The sequence below is a fragment of the Dipodomys ordii genome, unplaced genomic scaffold (genome assembly GCF_000151885.1).
Source record: "Dipodomys ordii isolate 6190 unplaced genomic scaffold, Dord_2.0 Scaffold22, whole genome shotgun sequence".
In the NCBI taxonomy this organism is placed as follows: domain Eukaryota; kingdom Metazoa; phylum Chordata; class Mammalia; order Rodentia; family Heteromyidae; genus Dipodomys; species Dipodomys ordii.
In genome coordinates this window covers 14829855-14850450 of record NW_012267238.1, presented here as the reverse complement: position 1 = coordinate 14850450, position 20596 = coordinate 14829855, and the positions used below count along the sequence as shown (strand labels likewise).

Below are 20596 nucleotides of genomic sequence, written 5' to 3'. Positions count from 1 at the left end.
TGAGTGGGGGGGAGGCTGGGAAGGGATGTGAAGGGTAAACAAAGGAGGAGGCTGCAATGCTTGATAAGAAATGTATGTATTATCCTGCCCATGTAATTGTAACCCCTCTGTACAGTATGTTCACAAAAAAATTAAATTAAATTAAATTTTTAAAAAATGTGTTTGTGACTTTAGCACTATTCCACAATACTATGAAATATGTGAAATTTATGTAATCACCTAATCTCAATAAAAAGATGTTAAAAAATCTCTATAGTTGGTATCTTATTATAGTCCAGATGGCTGAGACATGGCTAGAATTCAAAACATACTTGTTAAATGAATAATTATGTAAATGAACTACTGAACCAACACACTGAAATGGAACTCAAGATTCAGATTTCCCTTCTGCATCTTGCTACGGCCACAGATCATTGAATTCCCTTACCCTCATCTTTCTGGTCTACAAAATGAGAGATGATACTGTCCAGGGGTCTAGGGCTCTTTTTCTCTGCTGAGTAAAGAATTAATCAATCAAGCAGGAAAAGCAGAAGCAGAAGCAAAGTTTATTTGAAAATGAGAGTAAAGGACCAAAGAAGACGTGAACTGCCTCTTGGCTAGTGTTGGGTTAGTATAAACCTCCAACGAGGTCTCCACTAGGACAACCACGTGATGCCATATGAAGTCTTGTCCACCTGCATCGTCGGCAGGAAGGAGCGGACAGACTCTCGGAGCCAGAGATGGAGACTTGGAAACCGGTAGTCAGCTGCAGCTGTCTTGTGTTACCCCTTCAGGATTCCTCTGAGGGGGAAAGTGATCTCTGATTGGCGAGATTCACATCAAGTTAGATGTGCTGGTGTCTGATTGGATCATTGTCCACCCCGCCCCTTCCTAAGGGGCGTAGAACCCATTTCTTGTGGTCCAGCTTCAAAAGGTTTCTGGGAGAAGGGGCATTGTTTCTGTCAGAGTTGTTGTAGTTTCCTCTCTGCCTAGTTTTCCTCTGCCTCTCTCAATATGTTCACATCCCAACTCATGGGAGAGTGGCGCTCATGGCTAACAAAGTTTGGGGAAAGCTGCTTTTAATCCAAAACGAAAATTAACTGTGAACCTCAGAACTCCCATCCCCTGGTCTCAAGACACAGAGAGAGACCAGTCACCTTCATTTTGTATGTACTGTAATGGTCACCTGTCTCCAGGAAAAATGAGTGAAGGCCCAGAAGGATAAGGATGTGGTTCAAATCAGGGCATAACATCCAGTCAACTGTCTTACTGATGAGTTTTTTCTTCAATCATCTCATGACCTAGTTTCTTGCTTCTACCTCCTCATCCACATGCACCAGGCAAGCATGCATGAGGCACATCTTGAGCCCCCTCCCCCAACCAAGCATGCCTGTTTGTTTTATTCCTTCTGGCTGCAGTTGACTTTTTGACCTAATCATCCCATGCAGGCCCATCAAAGTGCAGTTGTGCTGTTGGAGGAAGGAAGCTTCCTCCCTTGTTCTCAGCTGTTCCTCTGCCCATAACCTTCCCTGTTGAGGCTCAGCAGAGGGAGAGCCCCTTTAGGGTGCCAAGAACAATATTATTGAAATTTTAAAGAATAGGCTTTGGGGAATGGGAAGTCATGAAGCATTCAGAGTACCTCAGGGAATTTTCCCAAGAGAATGATTCACGATCTTTCTAACTATCCGTTTCTGTTGCCCTGTTCATTAATGACAAAATCCTAACATCACCAAGTATTTCAAAAGCAGATTCTTGCAAAGTCAGATGTTCCTCCCATTCTAGAAACAATAAGAGAATGTTAAAATTGGCTCACTTTTTAAAATTAAGATTCAATAACTATATAAACTAGATTTCCAATGGTGAAATAACTAAAGTAGACATTATTTTCACATGCTTTTGAATGTCATATATTAACCACATGTTCTTAGTGGGTCACTGACCCATATAAGTCTTAATTTCCTCATAAAAATAGTGGCAATAGTACTTGCACCATTTAGGATCAAATGGCATAAGGACATTTGATCTTATTTGATTCCTGACACCATGACAGAAGTCCAGGGGATACATATTTGAGGACATTTAGACACAGTAAAGCTGTAAAAATACACATAGTATTTTTATCATTGGCAACAATATTGGGCAAGACATGTAACTACTTGTGTAATGTATTTTATATTTATAAATGCTTGAATAAACAAGGTAGAAAATAAAAAATTAACACACTCTTAAATATTAAGGTTTCTTTTACCTTCCTAGCAATAAGGAAGTCATTTGGATTAATTCTGCTATGGGAGGCTGCATTTTGATTAATATTACAGCAGTCAGAAAACCAGGGACTACCCTGGCATCTAGTAAAGTATCCTGCATAGAAGAGGTGCCCGACATTTGTTGTGTGAACAAACGAATGAATGAACAGGCCACAGAAAAGGAAGACATTGATCAGAGCAGTGTGAACCTCCAAAATCCAATTACAGGGTTAGCAGACTTCCCATTCTGATTCAGCAGAATCTTGTGAGAGCAAGAACACGTCTGCACATGTGGCCCTGTGTTCTCTCTCAACAGTGATTTCCTGGTCCCTGGGCTGGGCAATCTCTTCAGATTAAAATGAACCCAAAGCAGTCTGAGTGGCCCTGTTTATCCTATGATTTTTTAGTGTTTTGCTTGTGTCCTGAGGCACACATATGTCTATGGAAGGTTAAAATAGGCTTCAGCGTGAGAGCAGTGAAGAAAGCAATCCTTCCGCAGAGTGATGGGATCAAAAGCTTTCTATTGTGGGTTCTTATCACTACAGGAATCTATGGGCTTGACTGTAAGTCTAAAGGAAGTAATGGCAGAATTGAATGGTGACCATAATGGGCTTAAAATTCAGGTAAAGAAAAAGATCTATTCAACAATATACAAGAGTCAACAGTATCCGAATCAGGTGCTTCTGATTATCTCAATGCTAGGCAGGGATTCCATCTACTACACTGATGCAAATGTGTTCAAAAACCCTAAATTGCCCAGTGCTGGTGACTCACACCTGTAATCCTAGCTACTCAGGAGGCTCAAATCAGAAGATTGCAGTTCAAAGCCAGCCCAGCCAGGAAAGTCCATGAGACTCTTTCTAATCTCCAATTAATCACAGAAAAAGCCAGAAGTGGTGCCGTGGCTCAAATGATAGAGCACTAGCTTTGAGCAAAAAGGAGCTCAGGGACAGCACTCAGGCCCAGAGTACAATCCCTAGGAATGGAAAAAAAAAACTAAATTAAGAGGTATTTAGAGAGAAGGCCAGTGCAGGTGGTGTTCATGCTGGGTCCACATCAAGGAGTATCTCACAGTAGTGTAGCACCTCTCCCCAATGACTCCAGGAAAGGTACAGAAGGGAAAGAGTTGGGACTGTACAAATAGCTCAGCATTACATGGGACAAGGCAAGCTGCTGTCTCAGTCAGGTAGCCACATAGAAGAGCATGTTTCCTGAGCAATCCTCCAAGAGCTCCCCTGGAAAGAAACTTGGAAACAAGGCTGAGTGGAAGCAAAACAGGCAGGAGACGTAGTACTCCATGCAAGGGCATCCCTCCCCACTTTCTCTGCATTGTGGCTGCCTCTTGCCATCAAGTATCTAAAATGCACTGAGAGGAGGGGAATCTACAATACAGGTTGGCAGCACTGAATTTGTAGCATGTACTCTCATGCCTTTTCTTTTTAGCCACCTGCTAGTACTTAATTCTGATTCATCACCCCCAAAAAACTATAGTCATCTGCCTCCCCTACCCACTCTCCTCTAAGCATCTCTTTGAGCTAATCACAGCACTGCCTTTATTTGTTTGCTTGTTTGTTTGTTTATTATGTCAATACTGAGGCTTGAACTCGGGGCCTGGGTGTTATCCATTAGCTTTTTCACTCAAGGCTGGCACTCTACCAATTTAGCTACAACCCTACTTCCACCATTTTGGTCTTTTTCTTTTTTTTTCTTTTTTTTCTGATGTGTGTGTGTGTGTGTGTGTGTGTGTGTGTGTGTGTGTGTGTGTGTGTGAGTGGAAATACCATATAGAGGGGTTACAATTACATGGGCAAGATAATGAGTACATTTCTTATCAAGCATTGTTGCCTCCTCTTTTGTTTTTCCTTCCCATCCCTTCTCATCTCCCCAACCCGCTCCCCCCGCCCCATACCCTACCCCCCCCCGCGCCCAAAGTTGTAAAATATAACGACTTATATCCCTATTTAAATGATTTGTTTTTTCCCTTCCTCTCCACAAATTATACCAACATCAAATACAGTGAAAGCAGGGGTTATACTGTGGGGGAGGGACATATAAAGCAACAAAAAATCATCTTATAAATATGTTAGAAACAATTGCATGAAAGCAAAAACATTTGAATACTTATCTTGGGGTTCATTTCACCTAACATCAACTTATCTGATCTTTTTTGCTTGTCTCAGACAAATACTAGTTATTGCAAATAAGGGAAACCATGGTACCTATGTTTCTTTGGGCCTGGCTTACTTCACTTCATATAATTTTTTCCAAGCCTTTCCATTTTGTTTTTGAAATTGGAGATAAGAGTCTAATTGCCTGGGATGGCTTCCAACTTCCATCCTCAGACCTTAGCCTGAGTAGCTAGGATTACAAGTGTGAGCCACAAGGCCCCAGGTCTCCTCTTTATTTTTAAGGAATAAATTTAAAAGAATAGGTAGTTGCCACTTATTGTGTTTACTAAACACTAGTGCTGTGGTTTGGGCAAGGTCTGAGTGTCCCACCAAGGGACATGTGATGAAGACTTGGTCCTCCATGTGCACAATGGAGAAATGGTGGAACTTTTACAGGTAAGACTTAGTGGAAAGTCCTTATATAACTGTGGCATACTCAAGGAAGATAATTGTTGTGCAACAATGATTCTCATGAGATAATTGTTCACTTGAGTTGTGATCATGTGTCCTTCCACCCACTGCCATCATGATGTGCTATCCACTGTCCCAACAAGAAGTCAAATAGATGGGATGACTTTTCTTGGATTTAAAAACTCGAAAGCTCTTGATAAGAAATGTACTCATTATCTTGCCTATCTAATTGTAACCCCTCTGTACAGTATTTTCACAATAAAAAAAAGAAAAAAAACTTGAAAGCTGTGATGTAAACAAAACCCCTTTTCTTCATAAGTAGTCTGTGTCAGGTATTTTGTTATCACACCAAATAGCTGACTTAGGCCACTGGCCACTTCACATATCTTATTACAAAAATCCTTGGTAATCAACATTTTTTTCTTTTTTGTCGGTTGTGGGGCTTGAACTCTGGGGCTTGGGTGCTGTCCCTGCACTCTTCAGCTCAAGGTGAGTGCTTTACCGCTTGAGCCACAGCACCACTTCCAGTTTTTTTTGGTGGTTTATTGGAGATAAGAGTCTCACAGACTTTTCTGCCCAGGCTGGCTTTGAACCACGATCCTCAGATCTCAGCCTCCAGAGTAGCTAGGATTACAGGCGTGAGCCACCAATGCCCAGCTGGTAATCAACTTTTAAAGCAGATATTAGTCAATGGCAAACTGTTGTTCAAGGACTTAAATAATGTGCTCAGTGTCACAAGCTTGTAAGACTTTCAGACAATGATTCCTTGATTGCAAATCCCAGCTCTTAATCACTGCTGCAGTTCAGAAGTCGATGCCCTCATGTATTTTGCAATACAAATTACTTTGGATTAAAAGAGGCTGAATGGCTTCAAAAACTGGACACAGACCTTCTCGTATTCTCTTGTGTCTCTGTTGTCCCCAAAGAGAGTCATTGAAACTGGAACATTTCTTCCCAAAAGGAAGGAATGAAGCATAGGCTAGTCACTCTCTCCTTTCTCCCTGAGGCCCTCCTCCAGAGGGTGTTGACCCATAGCTGGAGGAAGTCAGTGCGTGTTAGTTAGGCTGTGACAGGAAAACCATCTCTGCCACTACCTGCTTTGTCTAAGAACTGATCGTCAGTGTCTTGTCAAGGCCAAGCAGACAGGCTCACATGCTTCTAGATGTTTACAGACAAGGGGGAAACATCTTTGGAAAATTCAGATACTTTCTGTGGAAGCTTTTTAATGTGGTACCTCTGTCAAAACACAGATGGTTAGAAAAGTTTTATTCTCTAGCAATTGTCTGGTAGATTTTTATCAACTTTTCTTTTTTCCTCTTTAGTTCTTCCCACAATAGCCACAAGGAAATAAACACCTTCAATGGCCAGATAATGGGTTATTTCAGAAAGAACATATGCTAGAACTCTAACATTATAAGATGTTCTGACTGCTTGCAGTATTTGCAGAACACACCTACAAGACCAGGTGTGATGGTATTTGCCTGTAATGCCAGGTAGAAGGTGGAGATAAGAGGATGCTGCTTTGAGGACCACCAGGCAGGGGATTACAAGCAGGAGAATCACCTCTGACACTGGCTTCAGGAAAAAGAAGCAAATGCCAAGACCTTACTGGAAAATTAAACTAAAGCAAAATGGGCAGAAGGGTGTGGTTCATGTGCCAAGAAAATCTGAGGTCCTCAGTTCAAAACACAGTACCACCGAGAGAGAGAGATAGAGAGTGGAGGCGATCATTACACTGAAGAAAAGTTTTTTTTTAATAGGAATTTCTGTCCCCGCCCCCCTTTCTCTTCCTCATAGGATTATTTTTTTTTTATGTTTTCTGTAGGATTTCTTTTTGTTTTATTGTGAACATACTGTAGCGGGGTTACAATTACATGGGCAAGATAATGAGTACATTTCTTATTAAGCATTGCAGCCTCCTTCTTTACCCTTCCCATCCCTTCCCACCCTCCCTCCCCACCCCCCCACCCAATCCTCTCCCCCCCGCACCGACGTTGTAAAGCTCGTTTTGGACATGACCACTTGTACTTCTCATTGTTGCATCAGATCCACCTGTATCCTTAAACAACTGCCCAACCCCTTATTCTTAATTTTTTTTATTTGAATCATGTCTTTATTTTAATATATTGTATTTATGTTTGTATATTAAATTTTATTTTTCCATTAACAGAAACTCTTATTATCTAAGTATACTATTATTGAATTTTATCATATATGAATCCTAAAGTCCTAAAAACAACTTGAAGCTGGAATCAACATGACGTATTATTTGATGTAATTTCATTCACTAAAAAAATTGCGTTCACTAAAAGAATGATAGGTAGATTGTTGAGAAATCTAATCATGTGAGCCACAGAACAGCTTTTTGATAATCAGACCCTTGAAGTTTCAGGTCTTTCAGAAAGAAATTCACAATCATTCCATGAACTATTGAATATGGCATATACCTTTTGTACATCTTTTGTGAATTAGTTGGCTTATACACTTATCCAGAAGATGTAAATGAGCGGCATTGATATAAATAAATTGTTATAACACAACAAATACATAATTTGTACAATTATAGACTGTATATTCAATTACAGGAAATGGACAGATATGCCAATGATCATTTGTCATGGTTACATTCAAGCTATACCTATTTATTAATAGAGGAAATTATCTAGGAGCTCTGAAAATAGGGCCAATAAATGAATCTCCATAGCCAATAACCCTTGCTTACATCTAATTACAATTGTCAAACAAACATAATTTAGAGGCATATATTTAATTTTCTTTACAATGGAAAGCCAAACTATTCCCTTTGAAAACATTTTAGCATATTATGTATGTTTAGTAAGTTATGTGTAAAGAAAATTATTCTTAATTTTTAAACCTCTATGAAAGATATACTACTTCTTGTGAAAGGTCTCCCAACCTCCCACCATCTTGCTTTTCTTCTCTCAGCTACACTGGCCACAAGACGCCACTCTCAAACTACTTTGAGGCCTCTCCCCTTACTGCCTCACAGGTGCAAGTGCATGTCTCTGGGGTCTTGCCTGTCATGTAGTTTATCATCAACTCTACTTTCCAAGCTCTATCCAGCCCACTCCACATGTCAGACGATCAGGCCCCGCTCAGGCAAATCAAGATGTCTCCCCTGTGCAGTCAGAGGCAGGATCCAAGACCAGAGCCCTGATTCCTCATCCCATGCTTTCTACCAGGAACAATAGCAATATAATGTGAGAAAATCTACCCCATTTAATTCAGTATGTATCTCTGTATTTAATTAAAGTGAAAAATAAAGATTCAGTTTTTTGTCATAATTGCCGCATTTCAAGTGCTCCATATCTCCATGCATTTGGTGGCAAATATAGAATATTTTCCTCATGCAGCACTGAACAGACTGCTGTGCTGGTGTAGTAACACAGACAGGCTGCTCTCTGCTCTAGGGAGGGTTCATCTGAAGCCTACAGAGAGCTAGATGCTTCTATGACTTTTCATTAGTGGTTACCAAGGAGCTAAAATAGCACCCAGTATATAGGAGATACTTAATATTTTTATTACTTTATTTTATTTTTTATTGTGAAAATACTGTACAGAGGGGTTACAATTACATGGGCAAGATAATGAGTACATTTCTTATCAAGCATTATAGCCTCTTCCTTTGTTTCCACTTCCCGTCCCTTCCCATCCTCCCCCTGCCCCCCCCACCCAATCCTCCTCCCCCACTTAATATTTTTTGTCAAATCAATCTATCCATCCACTGATCTAGCCAGTCATCCTCCATATATAGTTTTTGGTTGTTTTTTTTTTCAGGTAGGGGGTAGGTTTATTTAGTAGGCATGCTGAGACCAGGCAAGCTTGGCACTCCATGTGGCTGGGAAAGGCCTGGGAGAGAGAGAGAGCTGGGTAAGAGAGAAGAGAGCTGGGAAAGACAAGAGAAGGAAAGAGCTGAGAAAGAGCGTCCGGGCCTGGGCTAGGCCTTATCTAGGGTATGGGCGGAGAAAGGTGTGGCCACATCAAATTCAGATGTGACCTCAGCGGATGCAGATGTGACCTCTTCCAGGTGTGCCAGTTGCCTAGGTAATGCAGGCACTGAGCAGAGACTTTGCTGCGAGGAGTGTGGAGTCTGCTCGCCATCCAGGAGCAGACCTTACATTGCAGCCTTTTAATAATCATGAAATAGGGCACGGATTCTCTCTGGCTACTTTCTGCTGACAAGGGGCATTGACAATAGGGGTAAAAGGCTGGAATTTGGTCCCCTCCCAGGGAAGGCAGTGAGCAGCAGCTGTCCCTTGGTGGCATGAGTCCTTAGATGAAATCTGGAGAAGTCTCATGAGGCATTGAGGGGCTGGAAAAAAAATACTAGAGAGCAAATAAATGGCAAGAGGAAGGACTTGGGGCTGCAAATGTTGGTAGAAATGTCCCTGGCTACTTCTGACATCTGGCAACTAGGTAGAGAAGTCAGGTGACAAAGGCAACAATATAAATTCCTGTTGTTAATAAGTAGACAGGTATAGACATTGGATGGGCAAGCTACTTTCTTCTACTGACCTTCTGGCTCTGGTTAATTTTGAGAGGGCAGGCACAAAATAGCTGATGTGACATCATCTCTTCTTACTCCTCTCCATGTTCTCTTGTTCCCCAGACTGGCTGAGTCTAGGTGCTCATTGCTGGGATGGCTTGTCCCAGTTAGTATTCAAGGAGGTTTGAACTCAAGGCTTGGGCACTGTCCCTGAGCACTTCTGCTCAAGGCCAGCACTGAACCACTTTGAGTTATAGTACCACTTGCAGAGTTTGGCTGGTTAGAGATAAGAGTCTTTCCAGCCTGGCTCTTTGCAGGTTAGTTGGGAGATGGAGTCTAAGGGATTTTTCAGCCTGGGCTGGCTTTGAACTGCAATCTTTGCCACAAAAGCCTTTTATTATTTCCAATCAAAGCAACAAGGAGATCAAATAGAATAGAGTTTACCTGATCCTTATCAAGAATTGACCAACAAATATTCTGCAATGACAAAACTTGTTAGATGTGATGAGAATTTTAGCACAGATAGGCCCAGAATTTTAGAAACACGTAGTCAGTAGTAGAATACACAACACAAAACAAAAAAGGCAAAACTCAAAACCTAAAATTTTTGACAACAATGTGTAGACATCTTTGCTAACAAAGCACATCAGATGGTTGGGCCTCAGTTACCAGGGCCTGTGAAAAGAGCAACTTGTTAGCAAGGCACATTAGAATAGCTGGATGGAGTAGTAAGCTTGGTAGAAGGTTAAGGGTCACATGGGGCCAAACCCTTAACCCACCATGTGGCCAAGATGGCAAATTCAAGATGGTGAATTTCTGAAAAAATGCAAAGAAACCCTGAACAAATAGATCAAGCTTACATTGGCTAGCCTTTGAGAGGGAAACTAGAGGAGGGGTCCCCGGGACCCAGCCTTTATCGCATTCTTCAGGGCACAAGCCAAAATGTAGAAAAGAGAAAGGGAGAGATAGAGAAAGCTGGACATGAATGGCAGAAAGAGAGAGCAAAGAGAGCCTGAAAGTAAACAGACTTCTGACCATTTACCATTGCAGTGGCAAAACCTGTCTATATCTGAGAATGGCTTTCCAGGGAGCGCAGGAGGCATTGCAAAGGGGTTTCACTGCTCAGGCGTGATTCGCAGCACCCCATTAAATGAGTAGGAGAGTCAGTCTGGTGAGTGAAGGAGAGCTGACCAGGCAGAAGCGGCATTCTGACTTCCCCCAGAGCCCTCTAGATAGAAGTGGCCAAGCCCCCAAAACCAAGCAGCTTCAGAAGTGACCAGCCTTTCAGCTAAAGGCCATAGGAGCTCTCTGGAGTGGTGCCACATCTGGACAGAGACTGAGCAACAGAGAACCGTAGAGAGTAGATTCACTTACCAGAGTAGAAAGTGGTGTGGATGTGGATGTGAAGGCCAGCAATGGTTTCGATGCGCTGTGTCCACAGCAGACAGATGGGTTCGCAAAAGGCCATCAGAACTGTGGGTATTCCTCAGAGCAAAAAGGGAAAAACAAACAAAAAAAAGAAAAAAGAGAAAAAATGGAGAGGAATCCCACCTATCCTGACTTTAAGCCCTTCCCAGATTTCGGCACCATTTATGTTAGGTTTTTAAAAAGAGGTAGCCGAGTAAGAACAGCACCACGCACATGGTATTCAGGTAGGGGGTAGGTTTATTTAGTTGACCTGCTAAGACCAGGCAAGGTTGGCACTCCATGCAGCTGGGAAAGGCCTGGGAAAGAGAGCTGGGAAAGAGAAAGTGCTGGGAAAGAGAGAAGAGAGCTGGGAAAGAGAAGAGAGAGCTGGGAAAGACAAGAGAAGGAAAGAGCTGAGAAAGAGCTGAGAAAGCCATCTATAGTTTTTGACCCATAGTTTTTGACACATCGACTGAGAATAAAATGAAGTTGAAAATACAAATACAATTTTATTATTAATCCCTTGTCAGGTTATATAAGTGGAAAATGTTCTCCCATTCTAAAAGCTGTTTCTTGAGCCCAGTGACTATTTCCTTTGGTGTATAAAATCATTTTAGTTTGATATGATCCAATTTGTTGGTCCTTTTTCTTATTTCTGAGAAGCTGGAGTTTTATTCAGAAAACCACAGCCTTGGCCTATAGAGCCGATGTTTTCTTTTCTTTTTTTACTTTGCCACTATTTTAAATTGTAAAAGTGATATACAGATGGAATACAGTTACATAAGTAACGTAATAAGTACATTTCCTTTTTTTGTCGGTAATGGGGCTTGAACTCTGGTGCTGTCCCCTCAGCTCTTCAGCTCAAGGCTAGTGCTCTACTACTTGAGCCACAGGGCACTTCCTACATTCTTGTCAAAAGTTGTTACCCTCAATTTCTCCCACTTTCCCTCCCCACCCCACTCCTCTCCTCCACAAGTTGTATAGTTCCTTTCCAACATAGTGTCTACTGAGTATTGCTGTTGCATTGGTTCACACTTTTCCCTTTGTCTCAACATATACAAGACGCAGGGTACCAAAATCAAAAACAGTGAAAGGAAAGGGGAATGAAGGATAAAAAGAAATAACTTCACACAGTACATTAAAAACAAAAACAGAGAAACTTCTTGTTTCCACATCTTGGAGTTCATTTTGATTAGCATCATTTTATATGGTCATATGTACATAGCTATTGAGTTATTATGATCCTCTGCTAAGACTATCCCAGACATATCCCATATCTCATATCCCATAATTATTACAGATGAGAGAAAGCATGGAGCCTATGTTTCTTTGAGTCTGGCTTATTTCACTTAATATGATCTTTTCCAAGTCTTTCCATTTCCTAACAAATGGGGCAATGTCATTCTTTCTGATGGAAGCATAGAATTCCATTGTGTATATATGCCACATTTTCTTGATCCACTCATCTCCTGAGGGGCATCTGAATTGGTTCCATCTTTTAGGTATGGTAAATAATGCTGCAATAAACAAGGTTGTGCTGGTAGTTTTAGTGTGGTCTTGTTTGGGATCCTTTGGGTAAATGGCCAGGAGTGGGATTGCTGTATCATAAGGAGCTCTATGTTTAGTCTTTTGAGGAACCTCCATACTGCTTAGGGGGCAATGTTTTCCATGATCATTTCCTGAAGCAGCTTCAAAGTTACAGGTTTTACAATCTTTTGATCTACTTAGAGTTGATATTTAGCACAGGGTAAGAAGGATACAATACAGTTTTCCAGCGTTCTTAAGGATTAATAATCCAAGTCCAATAACCCAGCTAAATATATACTTTTGCTAATTACGCTAAATTGTTTAGTCAGTCACCTAGAATGATTTGAAACTATAATAATCATATAATAATATAAAAACAGCTTATAGAATGGGATTTTTATATTTAAAAAAAATTATTGCCAGGTTCCCAGGGCTCATATATATAATCCTAGCTACCCAGGAGATCTGAGATCTGAGGATCATGATCCAAAGCCAGCTGGGGCAGGAAAGTCCCAGAGACTCTTACCTCCTATTTAACCACCAGAAAACCAGCAGTGGTGCTGTGGCTCAATGATAGGGCACCAAAAAGCTCAGGGACAGCAACCAGACCCTGTGTTCAAGCCCCACAACCAGCAAAAAGCAAACAGAAACACACACACACACACACACACAGTCATCACAGATCAGTTATTTACAGAGATATCAGCATTTATGTTTCAATCTGATATAAAACTCCAGCAAAGTCAGCAGACTCAGTGAGAGGATGTAATTTCATCAGGATCACATAGACAAAAGAGAATTTCAGGTGGACTTTCTCTCTTCCTAGTCCCTCCTCCAACTCCCATACTGCCCCTGGGAGTACACACCTCTGTGTACTGACTGCACTCCATTTAATTCCACAGTAATAAGTGGACCCAACTACAATATGGAAGATAGACGTACCCATACCTCCCCCATACACATGCAGGCCACAACCTCAGAGCCTAGTCTTTGAGCCCAGGTCTGGTTTAGGGTTTGTTTGAGCAGCAGTGAGCAGGTCTTTTCTTCTCCTCTCTCAGGGACATACAAAGTATTTTTGGATATATAATTCTGCACCTGTACAAAGAAACAAGTCTTGGAAGAAGGCCATTCTCAGGTCTCTGTCTGCAGAAACATCCCAAAGCTTGTGTTTCTGAGATCCTCTATGTCCATTCCAGGAATGTGCTCAGGTCTCTCATAAACCTGGGATGTAGACAGAAAAAATAGCAGCCTTCATTATCCCACTGTCTCCAACCAGGAATTACATCACCCTGACCCTTAAAAATTATAAGCATAATGTTTCTAAAATGGTACTCAAGACTCCTGGCATTATGCCTGCAATCCCAGAATGCCCTTAGACATTTTGATTATCCTGATTGTCAAACTTTTATTTTGCAGGATATTTGGGAGTTAAATATGTGAGACAGAATGATGAAAGGGTAACATTGATTAAGATGTGTTATACTTACAAACTGATGAGTTGAGTTGAAACTCCTTTGTACAACTACTGAAGGATCATAAATTAATTAATTAAATTAATAAAATCATAATTTCATTTTAAACAATAAAAACCCTAAGGAGAAAATGTCTCTCGGTTCTCTAACAGCTAATCAGTTTTCCTTGTGTAGGCTGAAGATCAAATGCTCCCAGCTCTCTCCTAACTATGACTACTCTATGATGTTCTGTTTTATGGATGAAAGAAGTTGGCTATCACATAAGCACTCAATCCAGAGCATAACTTCATGATCTGTGGACCAGAAAACCTTGACAGTTACACCTTCATCTACTAACTTTTCCTATCAGTAATGATGCTGAGAGAGCAAACATGGCTATGCATATGCCATGGGCCATGTACAGAAACTCTGAAGTAAAAGCACACACATGTTTGCAGATGAATTGAGTGATCTGATACAAATACAAAGGAGGGAACTCTGAACAGTATCTGAAATGATTAGTATACCTGGCTCAATAGGTAAATGCAAAATAACCACATACCTGATCAGAAAAAGCCAACCCAGGAAACAACAGTTTCTTTGGGGAAATTGTATAAGTATAAATTAATTATACAAAAGGGTTTCATTGTGATATTTACACATATAATAATTATATGTGATATAAATGGATATAATTTATTATAATGTGCTTGATCAAATTCACCCTGTCTATACTACTCTTTCTCAACCTCACATCATTTTTAAGAGTTTTTAGTGGGTTTCATCATATATATATATATATATGTATATATATAATAGTTCATATTATAATATATTATAGTAACTATTATAATAGTATATGTATATCTTAATAGTCATAATTTACATAGTACATATAATATTCACATACACTATAAGTCTCTCCTTTCCCTTCCTCCTTTTGGCTCCCACAAACAGTCCCCCTTTTATAATCATGTCACATTAGTTTATTTTGGTCTCAATTCCACATATGAGGAAAAAAATATGCAATTTTGTGTTTCTGAGCTTGGTTTATCTTACTCAACATGATGATCTCCAGTTCCATCCAGCTTCTTCATTCCATCCAACCTCAAGAATTGTAGATTAGCTGTGTGGGAAAAGTATGAACCTGGAAAATATTTGGGTTTGGGTTCTACTGCTGGTTTTTCTTGTTCTGTCACCTTGGGGAAATCATGCATCTAGCCAAAGTTACCTCATCCACAACATAGGAATAATAGTCACAGCTTCCTTTCAGGGTCACTGAGGGATTAGATGAGAGGACAAGTGTAATATGTCTGTGTCTCAGTATCTGACCCAATCTCATGGGTATCTGTAAGTGGTAAACATTGATGTTGATTTAAAAAAATACAAAATGATGTTGCCATCATTGTGCTAAAGTCTTTGCTTTGCTTCTTCACCACCTAGTTTATTACCTAATAAATGCTCAAGAAAACAAATGAAGACACATTGCATGTGCTAAACTGCACAGCACTGACTGGCACCAGAGCAGGCCTGGGGGTAGGAAGCTTTGATTGTGGACTGAAAGCTGTGGGAGAGAACTGGTCAGAATATGGTTGGCAGTGTGCCTTTTAGGGGAATAATGCTCAGAGCTCCAAAGGCAGAAGTCTTGTCTGAGCCCAAAGAGTAGCAGTCACACTTCGATGTGGGGACATCACGTCAGCTTCTGTCTTGCAGACCTTTGTCCAAACAAGCTCTTTACTGTCCTTAAGACTCAGCTAATGAGTTCTCCTGCGTCACCATCTTTGAACAAAATAATAACAGTAATAAGAACAATGTGTTCACTAAGCAATCTCTACACGTTGGGATCTGTGTGAAAGCACTTTACACACATGAAAACCAGACATATGTTGCCTAAGTGGGAAAGGTATCCCACTAAAAGTAGTCCTACTAAATATTGGTCCACAAGTCTAATTGATTCCTGAGGTCAATGACCAGAATCTAGTCCCTTGGACTCTCCAGTGCTATGGAAAGCTTAGCATGAGCAGGAACTCATGGCTGCTTGTGGTATATCAGGAGAGATTGGCAAGTGCACTGTAAGGATATCGATCAAGAGGCATTAGGATCATCATGCAGGACTAAAAGCAGACTCTGTGTGAGTGTATGGCAGTACCAGAGCTATATGCCAAAGCTCAGGATCTAGACAATGTCCCCTAGCTTTCATGCTCAAGGTTGGTACTCTGCAACTTGAGCCACACCTCCACTTGCCACCTTTTTTCTGATTAATTAGAGATTCATTGGAGTCTCACATACTTTTCTGTCTGGACTGGCTTCCACTGCAATCCTCAGATCTCAGCCTCCTTAGTAGCTAGGAGACACCTGGTGGGAAACAGACTTTTGGAAAAGTTTAGTCATAAAGAACAAGAGCACTGGGAATCCTCAGTCCCAGAAGGCTAGGAGAGAGTACAATTGAGTACCTTGCTGCCTCTGGCCCTGCCATTTGATAGTGGAATCTACTCAAATATCCTTTCTCACACACCTAGTTTTGTCTTAGAAACCTGGACAAATTTGTCCATGGACAAAGTTCAGTGGCTGGGTTTGAGAAAATTAGGAGTGATGAGTGAAGGATTAAATCTGATATGGCATGGATACTGGATGATTGGAACAGCCATAGGCCTACAAATCCATAGATAAATGCAAATTCTAATAGCGATAGTGAGTGGTCTTAAGAATGCCTATTTTAGAGTCCTATTTTAGAGTCGAGGTACAGCTAAATCACTTGCCTTTCTGCTTTGCAAAGTTGTAAATCTGAAGTTCTGTTAGCATTAGCTTTAAGATGAAAAGAAGCTTCTAGAAGTAATTTCTTTAAATCCCTGAAATTACCAGTTGCTCAACAGTTATTCTTTTTCCTCAAATACAAAAGAAGCTGATGGAAGTCAGCCAAGAGAAACACTTAGCCTTGTAGAAAGAAGCAGACTGTTATTAAAAACCATAGTGGTCATTAGCAAAGATGATGTCATAATTAAATGTCTGGGCTTTCTGGGATCCCTGGGGCTAAGGAGAGGGAATCAGAGTCTTTACTAAGGCAGCGAGCAGTCACCTACCTAATGGTGTTTGGTGAAAGTGCCCAGTCTCCAGGGTGAAGTGGTTTCCTGGAAAAGGATCTACGAGCACAATGTTTCTCCCTGCTTGCAAAGCTGGTGGCCAGCACAAGGGATTTATGAACTGGTGACTCTGCTGAAGGAAAGCTTTGGAATTTTATGTGTGGTAATACTTTTGAGAGGTCTCTATGAGTCATACTGTCAAACAGAATGGAACCTGTCTTAAGACGGATCATTCCTACTTCCAGCAATTCTGGAAGAAGGAACAATTCTTCAAGGTTTTCAGAAGTTGAGTTGCCAATATTACTCTATAAAAATGCAGAAGGAATTCAGTGGCAGAGATCACCAAGTTACAAAACAAAGAGGAAATGGAGAACAGCCACCTGGCCTTTCATTCACTCCTTCTCCCCCCACTGCACCCACACTTGTATTTCTCTTTGCCTGTGTTTCCCTTGCCACCCTTCCCTCTCAACATTTCTTGAAGGTTTGGGGGTGATTTATAGTGACAACAAGGTAAGCTGTGACCAAATCTTGGTTCTATTACCTGTAGTCAAACATAATCATGGCAAAACTATTGTGATAAATGTACTCATTGATTATAAGAAGTGTCCTAATTTAAGAATATAATAAGAAATAATAACCATGTAACTGCAAAGCATTAGGAAAACTATCTTCATTAACCTTCTCATCTGTAAAACAGAGGTTGTAAAATGTCCCTCAAAACGTGTTTGTAAGAGTAGAAAGATTGGAATTGGGTGCAAGCAGCTCATACCCTGTAATCCTCACTGCTCATGAGGCTGAAATCTGCGGATTGCAGTTTGAAGCCAGCCTGGGTTAGAAAGTCCATGAATCTCTTCTCTCCAATCAACTACCAAAACAGCCAATAGTAGCCCTGTGGCTCAACTGGTAGAGTGCTAGCCTTGAGAAAAAAAAGCTCAAGGATGTAGTTTATGTCGAGTTCAAGCCCTGGTACTGGCAAAAAAAAAAGATAAAGAAAATCTGAATAAATTATGAGCACACTAATGTAAGAAATCAATAATTAGGAAAACCTGGCGAAGAAGTATATGGAAATTCAGTTCTATAGTCTCAATTGTTCTGCAAATCTAAAACTTCTAAAAATTTTACAACTAAAAACAGTCAAAACTTGATTGTGCTGGTATTCCCCCCACTTTTATAATGTTATGTAGCCTCCCAGTAAGTAGCACAAGGTTGCCTTTGCTTTAAAAGCAAAGATGGGATTTGTGTCTAAGGTGCTTTCTACTGAATCACACAAAGTTTTGCCTCTTTCTGTAGACCTCTCTGTTTTGTGACTTCCTTAAGCACCATTTATGTACGTTTCTTCCCCGCTCTCCCCAGGGGTTAGCCTTTACACTTGAAGAAAGGCTACAGCTTGGAATCCATGGACTACTGGCCCCCTGTTTCCAGAGCCAAGATGTCCAGCTCCTCAGAATCATGAAATACTATGACAAGCTGCGTACAGACCTGGATAGGTCAGTGCCTAAATCTGTTCTCTGTCCAATCCTATTTTCTGTGGCCCACTGGGAGTTTGGAGGGTACGCTCCACCTACAAAAGGCTGAAAGACTCTCATTGCTCTTTTCTAGCTCTTTCTGCTCTCTCTCTCTCTCTCTCTCTCTGCTCTCTCTGCTCTTTTCTAGCTCTTTCCTCTCTCTTTCCTCTCTTTCCCAGCTCTCTCTCATTCTCAGGCCTTTCCCAGCCACGTGGAGTGCCAACCTTGCCTGGTCCCAGCAGGTCAACTGAATAAACCTACCCCTTACCTGAATACCATGTGAGTGCTGCTGTTCTTACTCGGCTATCTCTCTCACTGCTCTTTTCTAGCTCTCTCTGCTCTCTCTGCTTTTCTAGCTCTTTTTCAGCTCTTTCCTAATAAACCAAAATATTAAAAAAAAAAAAGGCTGAAAGATCCCAGGTCCAATTCTGAAGTGAGGAGTGAACATCCATCTGAGAGATGAGATTTGTGATGACCAAGGGGTAGCTCACATGATCTTGGAGAACTAGGAAAGAGACCCAGTGGATTCTAAGAGGTCCTCCTGACAGTGATAGAAATTAATCTGTGCCAGAAATACTGATGAGACTTCATCAGACAACTATGGCATTTAAGGAGAGCATGTTACAGAGACAGCGAGAGATGGATCAACACTATAGAGACAGGAATGCTAAGGAAGTGGTGCATGGCCCAGGTTTCTGGAATCTGAAGATCGGAGAGTGGGGTGGATAGGAGACACTGTGGAAAGAACCTACATACCAGGTGTTGGGGATTATGAGCAAGTTAATAATGGGCCTCCTTTCTCCTTACTGGAGATGTTAATACAAAGAACCCCATTTATGAGTGTCTGAGTCTGCGTTCCCAGCTTTACTATAGGAATTTGTTGTGTCCATGCTTTATGTCTATTAACGGGCACAAGGAGGATTTAAACACAGACAGCAGTTCCTCAGTCTATGTTTTTAATCTTCTCTTGCTATTTCAAAGTTGAGTCAGCAGGACTTAGTTTTATCTACAAGGCCAAACTCTAGTTCTAGACTGAGTCCAGTCCATATTCTACCACTAAGTAAGTTTTTTATTGTGAAAATACTGTACACAGGGGTTACAATTACACGAACAAGGTAATGAGTACATTTCTTATCAAGTTGTCTCCTCCTTTGTTTTTCCCCTACCATCCCTGCCCTCCCATCTCCACGACTACACTCCCCACCACCCCTCACCCCCGCCAAAGTTGTAAAGTTCATTTTTTACCATAGCATCTTGTACATCTCATTGTTGCAGTGGGTCCACCTGTATCCCTATTTAAACAAGTGAAGTAAGCCAGGCTCAAAGAAACATAGGTCCCATGGGTTTCCTTATTTGCAATAACTAGTATATGTGTGAGACAAGCAGAAAAGGTTAGATAAGATGATGTTAGGCGAAAAGAACCCCAAGATAAGGACACAAGTGGTTTTTTTCTTTTTTACTATTGTTTCTAACATATTTATAAGATGATTTTTTTTGTTGCTTTGTATGTCCCTCCCCCACGGTATAACCCCTGTTTTCACTGTATTTGATGTTGGTATAATTTGGGGAGGGGAAGGGAAAAAACAAAATGTTTAAATAAGGATACATTTTGACCCATTGCAACAATGAGATGCACAAGACACTATGTTGAAAAACGAACTTTACAATTTAGGTGGGGGGCTGGGGGAGTGGAGGGTGTAGTTGAGGAGGTGGGAGGGATAGAATTGTAGGGGAAAAACAAAGGAAGAGGCAACAATGCTTGGTAAGAAATGTACTCATTACCTTGCTCATGTAACTGTAACCCCTTTGTACAGTATTTTCACAATAAAAATCTTATTTAAAAAAACAGATGTGTCACCTTGTAAAGGGCTCTCTCAGGCATGTAGGATGAAGATAAAGCTTCCCTCTATATCCATAGTGCTAAGTGGGGGGGAAACCCCACATAATTTCTGGCACATGCTTCCTGAGCCTTAGGTATCAGGAAAAGCCAATTCAGACATTGCTCATATACTTTCCTTGACCTACTCCAGGTCATTATCATTGAAGTGTCACTCATTCCTGTCCATACAGTCATACAAGCCATCTTGCACAATAGTTGTTAGTGAAGATTTTGGAGTTAGACTTTTTCAAATTCAGATCCTACTCTGTCATGAAACTTGAACTTCATTCTTCCTACATAAGTCTCCTTGTCTCTAAAATAGTTAGAATTGTAGTACCTACGGTATAATTTGTGGAGGGGAAGGGGAAAAACAAATCGTTTAAATAGGGATACAGGTGGACCCATTGCAACAATGAAATGTACAAGTCGTTATATC

At 40.9% G+C, this 20596-nt stretch overlaps 1 protein-coding gene across 1 annotated transcript in view; it reads left to right on the top strand.

Moving 5' to 3' along the window:
• Me3 (malic enzyme 3, NADP(+)-dependent, mitochondrial) overlaps positions 1-20596 on the top strand; it is a 200179-nt gene that overhangs the window by 76103 nt on the left and 103480 nt on the right. Inside the window, exon 2 of the mRNA XM_013013980.1 lies at positions 18130-18263. Within this exon, the coding sequence (XP_012869434.1) occupies positions 18130-18263 (134 nt within the window). The remainder of the gene's footprint in view (positions 1-18129; positions 18264-20596) is intronic.